The following is a 21,372-nucleotide window of genomic DNA, read 5'->3' on the forward strand; positions in this document are numbered from 1 at the left end:
TACTGGCCATATTTCAACATTCTTTGTTAAAAAAAAAAAAAAAAAAAAAAAAAAACGCGAAGGTATGTATAATGCACTTAGCAGTGTAATACCATGGCTGTTCGCTTAGTGGTTAGAGAAAAAGAATTCTAAGGCTTTTGCGATTATGTTAGTACATATGCAAAGGGGGGGGGGGATTCACGGACAGTATTTTACCTATGAATCTCATGGTTCTATAATTTTCATGCAATGCCAAGGTTTTTAATTAATCCATTGCTAAACGTTAAGAAATGCTTCAGTTATGTGTTTCAAGCTTAGATGGACAGTTTATCTAGCTATCTATTGACATCTTTTCAGTGATGAAACCTTCTTCTGGACTCGTTATCCTCAAAGATCTCTGAATCCCCCTTGCTGTTCTGTTCATGAACTGGAATTAAATGTCAGAGTCTATTGATTTCTCAGCAGTCGCTTTCCATAATTCGAAGGAGAAATACCGAGTTGGAAAATGTTTTATGTAATCTTAATCATTAGCTTTGTAATAGTTAATGGAGAATCTCCAGTGTTCGAAAATATAATGGAAAAATATGAGGTAAAATTTATTTTTACTGTTACCTAAATTCCATAGAGCTTCAGATAAATATAGACAGAAGGAAGGGATTTCCCCTGACCTTCCTTCACTCTGTGGGGGCCTTATCCTGTAAACAAGATTTTTTAAGAATTCTTTGAGAATGATATTCTCATTTTATTTTTTATTTTAGATCCCCTGAGATATCTTTTATTTTGGCAGAGAAGGATTGTCACACATGCAGGTTTTTTTTCGGATATGATAGTTTCGAACCAATAATCGTAAATTATCGGAAAATGGCTCGTTCGAATGAAAATTAAAAAATTAAGCCCCCCTCCTTAAGGGAGAAAGAAGAAAACACGCCACAGCAAAGTGCAAATTTTGGTATTTTGTCATTTACTGAGCGAATTTTTTGAAGACTACTGAGAAGGTATTTACAATTCCTCTGTCTCTGAGACCATACCGGAACGCAGGGTAACACTCGTTCTCAAACATGCATGTATTCAAAAATAATATATATATATATATATATATATATATATATATATATATATATATATATATATATATATATATATATATATATATATATATATATATATATATATATATATATATATATATATATATATATATATATATATATATATATATATATATATATATATATATATATATATATATATATATATATATATATATATATATATATATATATATATATATATATAAAAAAAAAATATATATATATATATATATATATATATATATATATATATATATATATATATATATATATATATATATATATATATATATATATATATATATTGTTAGTACAGACCGTTAATCCAATATAACTAACGATTATGAAGTATCGCGTAGCTAAGCTCCAGCTAGAAGGGTGAAGGCCTGTGTATTCTTTTATACGGGAGGGAGGGTGAGTATCTGAACCACCCCCAAAAAATGTTTTTAGACTCAGGTTTTCAAAGTTTCCATGAGAGAGGTACTTCAGAGGAAATCAATTATCAAATTGATAATGAATTTTACAGATGGCTTTCCCTCAAGCTATCTTGGAGTTTCGACTTTTTCTGACTCTGCCTTAAAGAATTTTTGTCAGTGTTTTTGAAGACCAGAGGTGGCTTTAGAGGGGGGGGGGGGGGCAAAAAGGGCACTTGACCTGGGTGCAAAATTTTAAATAAATAATCTAACATATATAATTATTTTGTAATTTTTGAAATTTTGTCGTTATTAAAATAAAGTAGAGAGCGCAGTTGGCAGTAAGTATAAGCAAATTGAATCCGACATTTTCATTTTCCCTTATAAAGCAAGATTGAAATAGATTGCAAGGAAAGTCAGATTGAAATAAATTAAAATTATGTTATAAAATTAAAATTTTGTTAAAATTCAGCCTGAAAATTTTTTGGAGACAGGGGGGGCACTAATCAAGATTTTCTCCCGGGTGCAAGAGAGGTCAGAACCGCCACTGCCGAAGTCTAACTGTCCAAACAAGGCGAAAATTTCCCCCCTCACAAATTTTCTATTTACGAGGCAAAAAGGTTTTGTTATTTAACCACTTCCCCGAAAAGAGAAAATTTTTAAAATGAAAAAAATGGTCAGGCGATAATTCATGGCCTTATGAAAGAAAACTTCGGAAAACGCATCAAAAATTTGTTTATATACATTTTTTTCGTGTTTTTACTTTTACGTCTAGTTGAAGAGAATTTTTTTTGGGGAGGGGGTCAAACCCCCTTTCCCTGGATACGGCCTTGAGGAGTATATTGTCTTCCAAAAATTGTCATTTCTACATCGAATTTTCATATTGTGTAAATTTTGTATAGGTAAATTTTGTAAGTTGCGTTAATAGTAATTATTTCTGATTTTTTAAAGTGATAGTTTTTTTTTTTCTTTCTGTTTACTTAATGTCAAGTTTTACAAGGATTTTCGACTTAATAAACTAGTCTTTAAATTGCTCAATGAGTTGCTGAAGTAAGGGGATAAAAGCTCCCATCTTATTGTAGAAACAACTGTTAATTTATAAGATTTCTATTTTACTTTACAAACCAAAGGTACTAAACAAGCCCTGTTTCTCAAATCATTGGTATTCAGGATTTAAATTTTGCGAGTTGTGGGAGGGAAGTAAAACATTTACATTTGCAAATTGGCTCCATTCGTTTATCCTCAATGATGTTTTCAGTACAGGACTTGTAAAACCTTTGTGTAGGCAGCTGGAGTTTAAGGGGAGAGGGATACAGCCCCTTTCATATGAAGGAAAATGTTATATTACTCCGAAGTTTTTATGTTTCTCATTGCTTTATACTTGGTTACCGTAAAAAAAACTAACCAACGATTAGGCCAGCCACAGCAGAAATATATTAGAATTAATAAAATTGATATTGTTTAGTTTCAAGGGTGTATCCAGGATTTTTGGTTGGGTGGGGGGTATCTTTTATGGCGGGGTGTTTACATATAAAGTATTAAAAAAGCATCATAAATTTGTTAATATACATTTTGTTATGTTTTATGAGTCAGACAATTTTTATTAATTTTTTGGGGAGGGGGGGGGAGTGGGTCAAACACTGAACCACCCCCTGGATGCGGCCTTGTTTCATGCATAATTTAAATCACCGTTTGCTAATTTCTTATAAATAATTCGGTAACCTCTTCTGTCACCGGTGCCAGAAGAGGCTACCAGATAATTTCTCCAATGAACGAAAAAGAAACAATCCAATATTTTAGAATCCGTAACGAAAATTTTGATTGAAATAATAAAACAAAGCGTAATAGTTGTTACAGAGGAAACTAAAAGAAAAAAAAAGTGGTAATCAGAGGCAACGCTATAGCGTTGTCTATAGCGATCCTTTTAAAACCTTTTTACATTTTGAAACCTATTAGAACTTCTTAAAATATAAGGTTCTAACAAAACTGGTATAAAACTAAAACCGGCGTAAAAATATACAAAAAAAGATGGAAAACCGGAAACTGGTGTAAAACGTATCAGTTATGTTTAAGGTGAAGCATAATTATGCAACCAAGGGATATCAAGAAAGCGGGGGGGGATCATTAAGAATTATTGACTCTTTGTAAAAAATTTTATGGAATTGCCTCATAACTCAAATATTACTTATTAATAACAGGCCTACTAAATATTAATTTAAACATAAATTATTTCTTTTGATGGAAGCTAATACAAAGTTTAGCATCTACCTGGTCGTTATAGCGTAAACTGACATGGCCTTGAGAACTGATTGTGCTCTGGCCCATTGAAGCTGCAATTATCAGGGACTGAAAAAACGGTACTATTCTATTAGCTGTAAAACACGCGTGAAGTGAAGTTTGGTTAATGCTAATGAAATAAAACAAAATGGGATAAAATATAATAGTTTAGAAACAAACGTCGGCTATGTATTTGCACATTAGGGGAGTGGGGGTAAAGCTTTGCATATATTAAATAAGTAAACTAACCTAACCTCGGTACCCCCCCCCCCCCTAAACTCCTAAAAACTAAAGTTTAAATCTAGTTCCCGGAGTGAGAAACCCCTTGTTTATACAGCGTCAGATGGGAAGATACCGGGTAATAGGCATTTGGTCTTTGCTTTTCTTGAGTGTCTGTCTCGCGTGTTTTACTTTTACAACTAATAGAACAGTATCCAAAAAACCCTGTTGGTACAGGTTTCGTGGTTATTTCAAGTCCATAGTGACAAAGGGTATGCTGTATTTCTCAAAGGGTAGCACAATTTACTTCTTTGGACAAATAAAATAAAGAAGACTTGCTTAATTAAGTATTATCTTTTTATATTCTTCTCGAACGGATTCAGTTCTGTTACTAATCTTCTCAGGGAGGTTGAAGCGTCGAAGGGGCAGACTTACTGTAAACTGATGCGTGTGGAGGGACTCAAATGAATTTAGTCAACGGCCTCAACGGCCCAATGCCTCCATACTCAAAACGACTGGGCTTGCACGGTCGCATCACTGACCCCCACCCCAACTCATGACTTGGGTCTTTGTAAAACAAGGGTTTGAACTTGCATCCTAAATGACACAGGATTGCAAGTCCAGTGTGCTGTCCACTCGGCTAGGTTGGCCTTCTTAGGTTTGTATTGCATTATAGACGTCTAAAATCAGAACACGTTAAGTATATATTTTGAGAATGGTGTGCATGTTACCCCTTGTTGAAACCCGGGTCATGCAGAGATTCCCAATCTTGACCATTGTAGGGTCCATAATAGGGTCCTTTGGCCTGTGCCCAATCCAGCACCTCTTCCCATCCCAAAATTAGCACGTATAAACGTGTTGTACCTCTTCCGACTCTTGATCATTCAGAGATGGGAACTATTCAAAATCATTAATACTAATCATCGAAAATATATAAGTAAATCATAAGTCCATATTTCAAAAAAGGTGTTTAAATTCCACAAATTAGAGATTTAAGAATTTGTAAGCTCGATATATATTAATATGAGGCTAATAATTTGACATAGACGTCCAAAATAAAAACACTGCAAGTAGATACTTTACAAATTATGAATATGCTGAACCTTGTTGGGATAAGAGAATTGGGATTCATCCAAGAGCCATCTGTGTGATTGAAAGGACCAAAGTGCACCTCCTAGGTGCATGTTCCTTCGAACAACCCATCTCAGTGGCCAATTTTCAAAGCAATCTGGTCACTTTTAGTGATTCGTTTGATTTGATGGGCAAAGTAGCCGAAGTCTTACTCCCTTGTCACTTTGATTTAACTTGAAATGGTTTAAATCTTATTAAACGAGCAATAACTGTACATGTATAAATTTTTCCTTGAAAATGAGGCAAGATTTTTTTTCTGAAAATTGGCATACTGTTATTTTCTGGTATAAAAAAGATGATCTAGATTCATCATGACCTTAGGAAAATTCGTTTCCCCCACCCAGCCCTCTCAAAATTTTTCATAAATTGTCTGCTGACTGAAAATTTAGACCCCTGAACGTTGAAAGCCTTGAGTATAAGTGGGAGTTTCAAAACGCAATTTGTTTCCTGAAAAATCAGTTGATTCCGAGATTTTAGAGAAAGACATTCCCTTTTTTATAGCTGTGAAGTGAGTCTCTGCTTCTAAATTTCTTCATATTAAACGTTACACATTGCAGCATTACAATAATAATTGTATATCGGTCGACCGAGCTTTGCTTTGTTTACTACGATTTTTCTTGATAAAATTAATTTAAAAAAACTTTTCAAAAAAGAAGTTTTTCAAGGAAAAGTAAAGGCCGTGTTAAACTTAGGATCAGCAGAAATAAAAATCTATAATAATTCAAACTCAAAACGACCAGAAATTACTACTGCACTTAATCGCTCCTGCTTACGACTGCGACTATCTTCGGATACGACTATGCCTACATGCGACTGCATCTACTTACGACTGTGACTACGTGCAGCTGCGATTGTGACTGCTTGGGACTACGGTTACTTACAACTGTGACTGCTTGAGACTATAACTGCACCTGCTTGCAACTATGATTACTTGAGAAAGCGACTACTTGCAACTGCTACTGCGACTATTGGCGACTGTTATTACTTGCGGCTGCGAATACTTGCGACTACTATTACTAGTACTACTTTGATTTCGACTGTGACTGCTACTGCCACTGCTACTACTACTACAACTACTACAACTATTAAACTAAATCGAAAGACTTTAATTGCATTCAGTTTGTCAAAATGGCACAATCGTAGTAGTATTCACAGTAGTAGTAGTACTGGAAGTAGTAGCAGCAGCACTAGTAGTAGTAGCAGTAATGATCGTTGATTTAGTCTTCGTACTAGCAGCAGTAGTAGTCGTAGCACCAGTAGTCGCGGTAGTCATTGTAGCCTTAGTAGTCGTAGCAGTGGTGGTGTGTTTTAATTTAGTTCAGCATCACCCTTAACATTCCTAAAAGTTTCATCTTAATACCCTTAACCTTTTTGGAGAAACAGGATTAAATAAGCCTCCTTTTCCCAGTAACAAGACATACATGTAAACAAAAGGCAGCTTGCAGATCTTAGAACCCTTATTTCAAGGGCTGTGGGGTCATGTCATCCCTGGCTACTGGACCTTTCTACTAAATCCAACAAAATAGCTGCCTCAAAATTTAGATAAGATGTCTCTGGAAGGAGGGCAGCTAAAAGAGGCGTTGGAGTTAGGCTACTTGCCCTCCAATTACTTATGACTCTTTAAAAAGCACTAGAACTTTCAATTTGCAATAGAATGAGCCCCATGCGAAGTTTCTAGGACATCTCCTTCTATAAAAAGTGGTCTGGGATTTCCTTCCTTACGAAATGGCCTGGAGAAAAAAAGAATAAATAAAACATTGAAGCCTTATCGTTAGCTACTGAAAAAAATTACTTTATAACTCAAATGAAGGTATTTTCTTCCCTTCGAATACTAGGTATGTATGCAGAGGGAGGGGATCTTTTGGGTTCTTGGCTCTTTTTGAATTCATGGTTTTTGCTATTTTTCTGGTCTTGACGTTTAATTGGCCTATTTGTGCGTTTTATTTATAATTGTGGCCTTAAAAACGAGATCTTGCGCACATACCTGAGTGCCACCTGCCCTCTGTTTTCGCATCTTCACAATATTTAAAAGTACGTCTCCGCATATATTTGGTAGTATTTTCTATTAACTTTCACACGGATTTAGGCAATTTGGCATTTACAAGATAACAGAAGCTTGATTTTAACCATATAGATTTCTATTCGAGGTTTTATGTGTCCTTAGGGGCTGAAAAAGAGTGAAATAACTTAAGTTAAATCGATTTTCTATTTAGAATATCTTCACTGCTCTCAATCTTAAACGCCTCCAGAGAGTCAATAGGCTTTCGGAGATCTTCTAAAGTTTCCTTTATCAAACAGTTTGTCGTAACAAACTGTAAGGAGAGAAAATTCGTGCTGATAGTAATTGAAATTCTAAAAACTTGAATCTTGAGAAAAGAATTATAAAATAAAAAATAGTCTGAATTCTTCGGGATTCCATATGTCAAATTTTTAAGTTTATAAGCTACCCATCAGTTAGCCTAAGAAAATTTGAATAGTTCTGAAATTGGGGGGGAAATACCTTAAAAAGCGGGGCAACATTGATAAAGTATACTTCATCGAAGTCAAAAAACCTAAGAAGCCATCGCTTGTATCAGAAGATGTTTCAATTGACTAGAAATTAAAAGTTTCAGTACCCTATTTAAGTAGCACAAGTTGTAATACCATAGCGAAGGGGTAATTTCTACCGTTTTGTGGTATAAAACATCAATGTTATCCCAATGTTGCCACCAATGTTTTATTTGATGAAATAATACCTAAAAAAAAAGAGAACCGAAATACTATAATAAAACTTTTGAGATAGAAAATCAACTTAGAAGTTAGAACTATCGAAAATATAGTTCTTGCATTCCCGACCATACAGCCTTGCAGTGCAGTATATGTTTGATGTTTTCCTTTTATTGGTGGATTAATAAATCTTATCTAAATTTCATCTTATCTTACGTCATGCGGTGGTGTATTTGATACGTGCAATCTCTAGAAAATAATAGTCAACCAAGTTGATTAACTGGAGAGAAACTTTCCAGGAACAGTTGAATACTAAACTTAAGAGTTCAATATTTGAAAAAGTAGAGGATGGATGGACTAATTTTAGGATAATAATTTGCGAAGTTGATGATGGAGTCTTAGGGAAGAAAGTTAGGAACGGAACTAGGAATATTAGTGAAATTCTTTATGTTTAATAATGAGGAGAAGGGGTGTTTGTACAAGAACTATCCGGGATAGATCAGATCAGAGCGTTAGATCATATGAAAATAAGAGGAATGTAGAAAAAATGGAGAAAACATTAAAATATGAACCAAGGAGGTGTGAAGTGGAGACCATGGACAAAATTGCCTAGGATAAGTAGACTCAGCTAGGCGGAATAATGATAAAATATTGTATTGGCATGCTACGAAATTGCGATGGATTGGTCAATCTTGACTTGTCCCAGGTAATGATAGGAACAAGTTAAACAGAGTGAAAAGGTCACCTAATTAGTGAAAAGGAAAAATTTAAACAGAGATGGGCAGAACATTTTGAAAATGTGCTAAACTGGGATAGAGTTACAGGAAAAAACACAGAGGAAAATGACAAAGTTTGTGACACCTTGGATTTGAATGACAATTTGTTTTGTGAGGAAAAAATAGCGACAGTACTAAAAGAATGCAAAAATATCAAGGTGCCACGAGGTTAAAATAAGTTAATGAAGATTATGAATATAATTTTTACTCTTAGGCTCATATTGAGTGCCTAAGTCATCAAACACCTTTAGTCCTCAGTCTTATATATTATGAACAAGTGTTCGATTCAGCGGATAGAAGAGCTTTTTCAGCGAAGGTCTTATCCTTGCATGGTATACCAGATAAATAAAATAAAGTGATTAGTGTTATGTACAAGAATAACACTGCTGTGATTAAGATAGGAAATGAGGCTAATAGCCAGTTTCGTGTCAAACAGTTCGTGGTAACAAACTGTAAGTAAGGAGCAACTCGGCTCAATAGTAACCGAAACTCAAAAATTTGAACTTTGATATCATATCAACATCAGATCAGTGAGTCTTTTGTCGCCCACTGTTGATCAGGCTTAGTGTAGAAAAGAATTACTAGCCGTTGTGGTATAAAGAATAATGAAGACTTGCATAATTTTCAAAACTTCGGAATACGCTGTTGATATACCTTCTGACAATCGCAAAGTTCTAAGAGTTCTTTTGACTTATTGGCTAATGAGTCTAAATATCTTCTCACAAAATCCATTTGCAAGGCCAATGGAGTTGTGTCAATGTAAGCTTCTTTTTAATACGCTGCTACACTAACTAGTTGGCTAGTATTGATAAAGTGCGGCATATTGACATTTAACGCAGAGATTGACTCTAACAGTGGAAGAGCATTCAGGAAGTGGCTTTCAAATTTGGAGCACAATCTGTCTGTCACAAGAAAATTATTCCTTCTGAAAGCATTTTCAATTGATTCTTTCACTTCAGCAAGATTGTTTTTTCTCCAAAGCCGACATGACTACAAAATCACGTAAGTGGGAAGCTACTTGCTGTGCACGCTTTGTTCTTTTCCACGAAGAATGAAAATTCTGAAAATTTTGCAAAAGGTTTTCAGTGAGGCCACACTCGGAAGAAAATTCTTTTGTTTTATGAATAAATTCACCAAGACCATCATCAGTTCGCATATATATTGTTTTATCTCACGTACCTGCAATAAGGCTAGTAACTCTAGAGAAAGCTAGGATTACCTCCAGCAGCTGCTCAGACAGAGTTTGTGGCACAAACTTTTTATTTCCGCTAGGTGGAGAATAAACATAAATTCAAATGTCTGAAGTCTGGTTGCGAGTCCGTGGGTCTCAGCTGCCGATCCCCTGTCACTAGATGTTCTGTTAATTGATAAAACGGCCATAGTACAGTTGTAACTATTTAGTACTTTGTTCACCATTCTATCCCAGTATATCTATCAAACAATTCGTGGTAACAACTGTAAGTAAGGAGCGACCCGGCTCAATAGGAACCGAAACTCTAAAAAAACGAAATTTTGATATCAATAGATACATCAAAAGAATCAGGTTTCAATGCTGATTTAAAATATATAAGTTCCATCAAGTTTAGTCCTACCCATCAAAAATTACGTGCCTGTGAAAATTTGCCTGATTTTTGAAAAAAAAGGGAAAACCCCCCCTAAAAGTTATAGAACCTTGATGAAAATAACACCATCAAGTTCACCGTATCAGACAACCCTACTGTAGAGGTTTCAAGCTCCTATCTGCAAAAATATGGAATTTTGTATGTTTTGCCAGAAGAAAGATCACGGATGCGTGTTTATTTGTTTTTTCTTCCAGGGGTGACCGTATCGACCCAGTGGTCCTATAATATCGCGGGGGGGGGGCTCATTCGAAGGGCCATTAAAAGCTCCAGTGCCTTTTTAAGTGACCAAAAAATGGAGGAAAACTAGGCCCCCTCCCACGCTCATTTTTTCCCCAAAGTCACCTGATCAAAATTTTGAAATAGCCATTTTGTTCAGAATGGTCGAAAATATAATAAATATGTCTTTTAGGATGACCTAATCCCCCAAAGTCCTCGGGGGAAGGCCGAAAGTTATGAACTTTACATATAGTATTGGTTATTTGGGAAATATACAAGCGTTTTCAGGGGGATTTTTTTCTGGTAGGGGGGGGGGGGGAGGGGTCGGGGTTTATATGGGACAATCTTTCCATGGAGGAAGTTTTCATGGGAGAATGGGACATTGCTATGAAGGAGATGCCGGATCTCCCAGCATTATTTAAAAAAAACGATCAGATATTAAATAAAAAAACACGAGTTTTTCAACTGAAAGTAAGGAGCAACATCAAAACTTAAAACGAACAGAAATTATTACGTATATGATTGGGTTCGCCCCCTAGTCAATACCTCGCTCTTTAAGCCAAAGATTATTTAGTTCTTTCATAAGAGCTATTTATTCTATTAACGGCCTTTGGTCATTTTTATAAAATTGGAACAAAATTCGAACTTTAGCGTAAAGAGTGAGGTAGTGACTTAGGAGCGAGCCTCCTGATATACGTATTAAAAATATTTGAATATAGAAGTTCGTTACGTAAGTTAATTCGTAAGTTACGTATATTTATTACTAGTAAAAAGGTTCGTAAATAAAAAAAGACAACTTCCGAGAAAGGCATTTAACCAAATAAAAGTAAAATTAGTATGTAAATTTTGTTGTAATTATTCATGTATGGTGAGCCAAAATCAATACCTGCATTAATTCGAAAACGTTCAAAAATTAAATAAAAAAAAAATTAACTGAAAGTAAGGAGCAACATTAAAACATAAAACGAACAGGAATTATTCTGTACATGATAGGGGCTGTCCCTTTCTCAACGCCTCGCTCTTTACGCTAAAGTTTTTTATTGTTTTAAAAATAAAGTTGTGACACAGAGTCAAACTTTAGTGTAAAGAGCGAGGCGTTTGGGAGGAGACAGCCCCTTTCATATACGAATAATTTCTGTTCGTTTTAAGTTTTAACGTTGCTCCTTACTTTCAATTAAAAAACTTGTTTTTTTATTTAATCTTGTAATAGATGATTTTAGCTGCTGAAGAACAGTTATGCTAGTGGGTTTCTGAGAATTAAGAAACAGTTGGTAGTGCGTATTGCTATTCGCGATAAAACAGTACGGATCTTGAAGAGTGGAGAAGAAAGATGCCATTCCCTTCAAGTTCTGAATGGGATCACCCAACACAAGGTTGAGTGCTTGAGCATGGCAGTTAATGTAAATTCATGCAGTGCAGTTGCTATAATACATGCTTGCCCACCTGAAAAACGACCACTCATGACACTGGCTTGGTATTTTCACAGAGCCCCCCTCTCTTGGTGATAAAATCTTTCGTTTGTGAAGTCAAAATAGTTGGTGTTTGATTGTTGGTACTATTTCTTTTTAACTCTCTTGTTAACAAACATTGTCCTTATTCATATTCTTGTTTTGTTATGATTTTTGGTGTATGAGATTAAGTATCGTCCTTCAAGATTTATATCGATTGTTTGAATTCTCATTAAAAAAAAAAAAAAAATGGTCTGAAATTCGCACTTCAAGAAGCTAAATTTCAAGACAATTTATGAAACGAATTTTATGAAGTAACCATTTTCAATGAAATCAAATTTCAAATTTAACCTGTTAACTGGGGGCAAATAAGAACAGCCACAAGGAAATTGCAGAATCCCATGCGGTCTGGCGTCTATTAACAATCTATGGCTACTAGGAATGCAAAAAGTCCGCCATTGTACAAAATGTTGTTATATTTACTAAGTCTAAAAGTTCGTGGTAACGAACTGTAAGTAAGGAGCGACCCGGCTCCATAGTAACCGAAACTCCAAATAACGGAATATTGATGCCAATAAATATATCAAAAGAATCAAATTTTTATGCTGATTTCAAATATATAAATTTCATTAAGTTTAGTCTTACCATTCAAAAGTTAGGCGTTACCTGAGTTACCTGAGAAAATTTGCCTTATTTTCGAAAAAGGAGGAAACACCCCCTAAAAGTCGTAGAACATTAATGAAAATGACGCCATCGGATTCAACGTTTCAGAAAACCCTAATTTAGAAGTTTCAAGCACCTATCTGCAAAATGTGGAAGTTTATATTTTTTGTCCGAAGAAAGATCACGGATGCGTGTTTATTTTATTTTTTATTTTTTTTTTATTTTTTTTTATTTTTTTTATTTCCCCATGGGTGATCGTATCGATCCAGTAGTCCTAAAATATCGTAAGAGGGCTCATTTGAACGAAAATTAAAAGTTCTAGTGCCCTTTTTAAGCGACAAAAAAAATTGGAGGGCAACTTGGCCCCCTCCCACCCTCATTGTTAAGTCACGCAATTAAAATTTTAAGATAGCCATTTTGTTCAGCATAGTCGAAAATCTAATAAATATGTCTTTGAGGATGACTTAATCCCCCACAATTCCCGGGGTAAGGGCTGCAAGCTATGAACTTTGCCCTTTGTTTACATATAGCCTAGTATTGGTTATTGGGAAGTATACAGACGTTTTCAGGAAGGATTTTTTCTGATGGAGGGGCTGGAGGAGAGGGCTATGCGGGAGAATATTTCCGTGGCGGATGTTTCCTTGGGGTAAGGGACATTTCTATGAAGGGGGCGCCGGATTTCCCAGCATTATTTAAAAAATGATCAGAAATTAAATTAAAAAAAAAACTATTTTTTCAACTGAAAGTAAGGAGCAACACTAAGACTTAAAACGAACATATTCGACAAAATGTTGAGAAAGCCATTTAGCCAAAAAAAGAAAATTAATATGCAAATTTCATTCTAATTATTCATGTACGGTGAGCCAAAATCAAAGCTGCATTAATTCAAAAACGTTCAGAAATTAAATAAAAAAAAACAAGTTTTTTTAATTGACAGTAAGGAGCGACGTTAAAACTTAAAACGAACAGAAATTATTCCATATATGAAAGGGGCTGTTTCCTCCTCAACGCCTCGCTCTTTACGCTAAAGTGTGACTCTGTCACACAAATTTATTTTTTAAAACAACAAAAAACTTTAGCGCAAAGAGCGAGGTGTTGAGGAGGGGACAGCCCCTTTCATATACGGAATAATTTCTGTTCGTTTTAAGTTTTAATGTCGCTCCTTACTTTCAGTTTAAAAAAACTTGTTTTTTTATATTTAATCCAGAAACAGAGAAGACCTGAGTCACACACAACTCAGAAAAGAGTCAGAACAGACTCACAAACAGAGTCAAAGAAATATAGAGTACATACTGCGTATATATAGAGGGGACCACTGCTCCAGAATGACGTAACTAACATGTATAATTTTTTTATGGATCTTGGGTCAATTACTTTATTGTAATGAAAGTTGGTCACTATGGCTGTGAATGAGGCAATAGAAATAGGAATACGATAATAAATAAATATGTTTAGAATGAAGCCAACAAGATTATTGTGAAGTACAGCTATGTTAGAAACAGATTTGTTTTAATTGAGAACACTTTTTACACAATTTTTTTTTTACACCTCAAATCAACAGAAATTGTGACAAATGATTTGGGGCCCCTCCTAAAATAAGGGTGGGGCTATAGCCCCGGCCAGCCCCTCCCTAAATAACGTCACTGTATGCTCATGATTTAAGCATCTTAGATGAAAGTGCGAGCAAAATGAATGAACTTTTAAAAGTTTTGCGGGTTCAGGGTACTAGAATAGGTTTGAAAATTAATGTTAAGATTAAGTCGCTAAGGCTAGGAATAAGTGAAGATGAAAAGGTGACGCTGGGTAACGAAAAGATCGATCAAGTGGACAACTTCGCGTACCTCGGTAGTATTATTAGTAAAGACAGTGGGAGCAGTGAAGAATAGTGAAAATGTTAAAAGTAGAATAGCCAAGGCCCAGGGTGTTTTTTCACAGTTGAAAAAAGTTTGGAAGAATAGGAAGATAAGTCTTCCAGCCAAGATTAGAATATTGGAAACTACAGTGATGACTGTGGTCAAATATGGTTCTGAAGGGGTCCGAAAAAAGGAGGAAGATTTGCTAGATTTTTTTCCAGAGAAATTGTCTACGGATTGTTTTGAGTACCTAGCTGACTGACCGTAAAGCACTAGGCAGTGCGAAAAGCCTAGTTGAATCCCACTTTCTAGGGCTATAATGAGAGAAAGGTTGAGCTGGCTAGGACACGTTCTGCGGATGAAGGATGACAGATTGCCGAGGCAAGCAGGTTTTCCGCAATTGGTGTGAGAGGATGCTGTAAAGAAAGATGAGCGTGTGTACCTATGTTGACTTCAGGTGGCTTGGTGATGCGGCGAGTTATTAGTAGTAGTAGCAATGGACGTGGTATATACTGTAGTAACTATCTGCGATTAAGGGAGGCGTTTACATTTATGTCTGGCTGTATTTCTAGGTCTGAGAAAGTGCATGACCAGATGCATGTGTTTAGGCTTGGATGTCTTGTCGGGGTGGCATATGAGCGTCACTTAACCGCAGTAAAGGATGAGGGATGTCAAACTCCTTGGCTATTGGGATATTCCCACTTATTTTAGGTTTTAAGCTCCTTCTTCGGTCCCTTTTTGTTTTTATAATGTCTTGTGTTTTATTTAATAAAGTATATAAGTGTAATAGCATGAAAATGGACACAAGGACCGAATCTGATAATTAATACTTGGGATGTGCAAAAAATTATGCGGCCTCTTTTTCGGTAAAAAATTTTTTCAATGCAACAAACACTGTTCGTATTTTGGAATAATTACGTTTTTGCTAACAACAGCTATCTGATGAATCTCAATTATTTATTTCAAATTTTCCTAATAGCTCATCCTGCCTCAAAGGCTAGTCTAGGTTACACTAATAATGATCAGCACCCTTGTTCGCTAAGTCAACACCAGGAACGCAAAGAAATGGAGTAGGATCGGATAATCCGCAGCAGGAAAGCTGCATCCCCACATGGTTTTCCAAGGTAGGTTATTTCTGAAAATCAATCTGCAGCATTCTTTAAACAAAAATTCAAACAGATATGATATTTTTCTCTAGAGAAAAATATGTGTCTTTAAGTCTTTAGCAGCCTGGTGCTACAAAAATTGTCAGAAAAAAAGCAGAAAACCTTGCGCTAGAATATAAACTTGCGCTAAGCAAAGTCACCAAAGTTCCAGGGATATACTGCAGAAAGGTGGGACAGGGACCAGGGAACTGGGGGTGGCCTCATAACCCTGGCTAAAGATTGTCTTGCCCATATTGTGCAGCCTAGTGTACCAGGAAGAAATGAAATAGGATCAATTAAAGTAAAATTCAAGGAAGATTGGATAAGCATTGTCAACTATTATAACAGTTCTACATGAAACTTTGATGTGAAACAACTAAAGGAGATTCTGAGTAGCTGTGAAGACTCAAAAATATTGGCTGGAGATTTCAACCTCCACAATCACATGTGGGATACAGTATCACCTCAGGATCACAAGTCAAATGAACTGACCAACATTATCATTGATCCGGCATTCTTGACATGCTTACTCACCCCCCTGGATCTTGGTACAAGACTTAATAAAACAACTGGAAGAACATCTACAATTGACTTGACCTTGGCTTCCCCAAACCTATCAACTGACTTCAGCATTACAATCCCAGACACTTTCTCATCAGATCACCATTCAGTGCTAACTACCTTTCACATGCTTGAGGAGTATAGGAACACATACCAAGTACAAGAAATGAAACTATGGAGTTTTGAAGAAGAGATGTGGCCAGCCTGGAGATATGAAGTTGACCAGCAGCTTAACAAAATCCAAGATACAGTTGCCATGACTACAGATGAACTGGCAGACACAATCACAAAAATCCTAATCAATGCAGGTCAGAATGTATTTGGTTTTAAGAAATTTAAGGAAAAGAAGCTCAACTCAATCCCTGGATGGAATTCAACATGCCAAAAAGCCGACACTGAGAAGAAACAAGTTGGGAACAAGGTCAAGCGGAACACTAGCACCGAAAACCGTATTGAACTGAATCAAAAGTTAGCAAAACTCTGCCAGACCATAATCCAAGAAACAACTGCAAGCTGGACCTCTCTAATTGAGACAAAGTTGAAACATTCAACTTCCATTAGAGATCTGTGGCGAAATTTCATAGCATTTGTGGGGAAAAAGAAAACAAGGAAGGAACCCCCAGTCCTTCTGAGAAATAGTATCCCAGTTACCTCAACCCAAGAAAAATTCAATTTTCTTTTGGACCAGCTCACTGAACAAGCACCAGAAAGTGCAAGACATCACCAAAAGACCCACTCTACCAAACACAACATACCTTTTGAGCCTTTTGCTGCATCAGAAGTTATTCAGCAAACCAAGAGACTGAAACTAGGTGCAATGGGACCTGACTTGATACACAATCCAATGCTAAGGAACCTTAGCCCCAAAAAAGTAGAGATCATTACAGCTTTGTTCAACAAGTCTGCAGCAACATCAACAGTCCCAAAGCAGTGGAAGAAGGCCACAGTAATTCCTATATTGAAGACAGGAAATGATCCAAAACTTCCAGCCTCATACAGACCTATAGCCCTTACATCATGCCTTTGCAAACTTATGGAACACCTTGTTAAGTTAAGAATTCTCCCAGAACTACTAAATTCACTCCAGCATGAACAATTTGGCTTTCTTCCTAATAGAGGAGCCACAGGTTTCAAGCAGGGTAAGGAGACACTAGCAGCTTTCTTGGATATGAGGGCTGCTTTTGATAGGGTTAGTGTGGATAACCTGATGGGAAAATTACAGTCTTTCCAAATCTGCATGGAACTGAGGATGTGGATAGAAGATTACTTGAGAAGCCGGGAACTGGAGATCCATATGGGGGAGAGTAAATCTCCATCAAGAAGTAAGCCAGATGTGGGAGTACCTCGGGGGGGGGGGGTACTAAGACCACTCCTTTTCCTTATTTATTGCAGTGATATTAGTTTTGAACATATTCTGGGATGCAATCTGTATTTCTATGCCGATGACATTGCACTTGTTGCAACATCAAGAGATGAGCATGTCCTGCAAGCTGCTGTCCAGAAGGGCCTTGATTATCTCAGTTTATGGGCAACTGTCAACAGCAGGGAATTCTCTACTGCTAAGTCAGCAGTGCTCCTCTTCAGAAGGACAAAGATTCATTCAACGCCAAGGCTCTCAATCAATGGCACCACTGTCCCAGCAGTTGAAAAGTTCTGCTACCTTGGGGTGACTTTTTACACCTCACTCTCATGGACTCGAAATGTAAATTATTTAATTGGAAACCTCAAGAGCAGAGCCAACTTTGTCAATGCTATTTGCTTATCTAAGAGAGGAGCCCTTTTCTCTGTTGCCACCCAGCTTGTGAAAGCAGTTGTAATAAGTAAGCTGGATTATGGCTGCCTCCTATACCGAGAAGCACCTGCCCAAATCCTGAAAAAAACTGGATACAGCCCTGTATTGTATACTGAGGAAAATTCTCAGATGCCTAAAATCAATCCCCCTACCTGCAATATACTGTGAACTAGGACTGATAATATTAGAAACTGGAATGAAGAAATTAGAAGTACAATATTTTACACGGAAGATGTTGATCCCAAATGACATTATCTACAAAGAACTTATTGAAACATATGATCACAACCAAAGATTCCAACCAAAATCAATTCCACCATACTGTCGAATGGTGAAACACATCTCTGAAACACCTGCTCCTATCCCAACTTCTGATGTTATTGATGAGGTAGGTTCAGCTTCTAGTATAGGTATAAAGTCAAATTTAGCGCTACCCCTTTCTCAAGGGGTAGCCCAGAGGAACCACCAGAGATGGCAAGAGCTAGGTGGCATGAATGGGTAGACCAGTGGACACAGACTGGACATAGAATGGTATTCACTGATGGATCATGCTTTGCCACTGGGGGTGGGCTGAGGTTGTGGTCCTTGGGCTTAGTCATGCACTGTCTTTTAAAGTAACAGAGAAGCTGTCAATCTTTTCACTTGAGTTGTATGCACTATTGAAAGCGTTTGAATTTATTGCAAGTGTTTTGCCAGCAGGTAAATATTTGATATGTAGTGACTCACTTTCAGTGCTGAATTATTTGATGTATGGTCATAGGCCAGCAAGAAAATCAGTGCTGCTTTTAGATAAGATACTGCTAAAACTGATGACAGCCAAGTATGAGATCGTAACAGCATGGGTACCAGCACATCTTGGAATTAGGGGAAATGAGCAGGCAGATAAACTGGCAAAATGGGCTGCTAGGTATGGGGACAATTTAGTATATCAGTATTCAGTGAATGACTTTTTATGTTATTATGATAAGTTGCTAAAGGAGAAGGAGAAAGAGGTTTTTGGTCAAAGTCTCAGAACCAGATCCTTGATGTGTATGATTATGGTACCCCACCTCCCGATCTATGTCACCCATTCAGACACCTGGCTATCAGTATATTCAGGCTCAGGACAGGCCGTGCTCGAATTAGGAGTGTATTATTTAAATTGAAGTCAGTAGACTCTCCATTATGTGAGGTCTGCAATGTAGAAGGGGATGTTAGGCATATTTTAATGTGTTGTAAAAAGTATGAGACACAGAGATTGTCACTGAAAAAAGCTTGCCTAAAGTATTTTGGTGCATTCACGCTCAGAAGTATCCTGGGCCATGCACAGGCACCACCATGGGCTAGGAAAAAATCTGAGGAAGTATTAGGCCGTTTTATTGTAGATACTAAGCTACACTTAGTGCTGTAATTTGTATTAATAATTTTATATTTTAATATTTTTGCATATTATTTTTAATATTGTACATGTAAATTAGTGATATGTAGGCTACATGTATGTGTATATATCGCAAGCCAAGCTCATCAGTTTAAATTGCCATATCAGCCAGCTGTGTTTGAATTGTAAATATGGAGGCTCAAATGTGACACCATTGGACAGAGTTGAATACAGCTTGACATTGATTTAATGGTTTTTGCCTTGAGAACCTTCAAAACCCCTCCCTAACCACAGCGACAAAAGCCAGATGGCTTTTTAAATTATTTTACCCTCGGTCATGACAGAACGACAGCTGGACAGCTGAATTTTAACGTGGAATACCTTTCATCCCTAAAGGCTCCGATGAAATCGTGGAGACGTGTACAATGGGCAGCCTGCCCAGGAGTGCATCAAACAAACAACAACAACAACTCTGGCAAAGTAAGTGACTTTAGTTTATGAAGAAGGCAGGTCAACGCATTATTTATTATTAATAATTTGGTTTTTATTTGATGTATTGTTATTTCAGAGTGCTGATGTTGATCCTTATTACAACTATGGACCAAGAGCTGAATACTTGAGGGGTAAGTATGCTTTCTAAATTACTCACTGTTTACCTGTACGGAGTGATTATATAACGCTACTGTATGAAACGCGATCAGGATTAATGTCAAAGCTAAAATGCTCTATCGACAGATTCGTGCTATTACCAATAACTATAATATCTCTATTCCTATTATTTTAATCAATTTCTTTGATAATATTAACAATAGCTAAATAGTAATTATTAATGAAGTTGTTGTTTATTTCGGTATTGTGATTAAGTCACAAGCATTAAATACGATCGCCATCTCCAGAGATAAAAATTGTCAAACAATTGGAGCAAATCTGAAGAATTCACGTCTGTTGTGTCAGCGGACAAACCTGCTCTCTTGTATGTCAGAGGTGGACCTACCGAGGTTCTGAAGTTTCTACAAGTACTTTTTGCTGCCCCTTTCTTCATTAAAGATTGATTTCTACAATCTTAACAGAAAGCGTAATTCAGGAAAATGTAGGGGTGGGGAGGCAAGTTTTTTTTGAAGATACGAAAACATGGAATGTTTCAAAATCATTTTTTAAATTCTAGTTTTCTAAATGAAAGTACAAAAACAGTATCTTCAAAATATAGAGCGAATTGCCACTTTACCCCATCTTCCCCTCCCCATTAGTATCTCTTAATAAAACTTGGAAATTTATTCATTTCATAAATAACCGTAAACGACTTTTGTGTTTTAAAATTTTACATTGTACTTTTTTTTCCTGATTTCGATTTTGAAATGCAGTTTTAAACCTTTGTTTAGCCTACATCTGAAGGTCCTATTTTTAGATATACTCTCCAATTTGTGTGTTTTTGTGAATTGTGCATAGTAAAATTTCTACAGTTAATTCTGCTCTGAACGACCTAACAAAAGATTACTAGTGACAATGACGGCGTAAACATGCCATAGATCTGCAAATGCGCTTTCTTTACCCTTCTTGGACCTCTGCTCTGTATTACAGATCTTAAAGGTGTTAATGTTTGGAGATATCTTTCCAGCTCTATGGGTTCGAATCTCGGGTGAAAACCATCCAACTGACTTTCAAACATTTTTGACGGAAGCTATGATTGGGTAATACAATGGAAAGAGACAAACTCTGAAGTCACTATGGCTGAATCCTTTCAAGAGCCTCAACGTTAGATTTTCCATCGTAGTATGAAGTTTAAGGACGGATTTGGTTTCAAAAGTAAAAAAGGTGATGGCGGTTATTAACTTTGAGGTTATAAAAAGTATAGAGAATTTTGTTTAATGAAAAAGAGCAAGTGACGCCGTCATTGGAAATCTGGCTGGCGAGTTTGATTATAAGGAAATTATCTTAAGTCACCTTGGAAACCTTACTTATCTAAAAAAAATGGTATTTTGTTTGGATTTGTATTGTAGATAAATACTTAAAAACCAAGCCACTAGCAGGCCTATATTTTTACCAGATGAATATTTTTAAAATTATTTTTCTTGCTGGAGAAACAAACTTTTGAACTCCAATCTGAGACATGAATGAAACAAATA

General features: G+C 36.3%; 1 protein-coding gene across 1 annotated transcript in view; it reads left to right on the forward strand.

Annotated features, from left to right (window-relative positions):
* Nucleotides 1-462: 462 nt before the first annotated feature.
* Nucleotides 463-21,372, forward strand: part of LOC148950688 (lysosome-associated membrane glycoprotein 5) — a 53,033-nt gene continuing 32,123 nt past the window's right edge. The window contains exons 1-2 of the mRNA XM_089092570.1: nt 463-568; nt 19,818-19,872. Coding sequence (XP_088948696.1) covers nt 485-568; nt 19,818-19,872 — 139 coding nt within the window. The 5' untranslated portion in view covers nt 463-484. The remainder of the gene's footprint in view (nt 569-19,817; nt 19,873-21,372) is intronic.

The sequence above is a fragment of the Artemia sp. Qi Xiang Cuo genome, chromosome 7, assembly GCF_049724085.1.
Source record: "Artemia sp. Qi Xiang Cuo chromosome 7, ASM4972408v1, whole genome shotgun sequence".
Taxonomy (NCBI): domain Eukaryota; kingdom Metazoa; phylum Arthropoda; class Branchiopoda; order Anostraca; family Artemiidae; genus Artemia; species Artemia sp. Qi Xiang Cuo.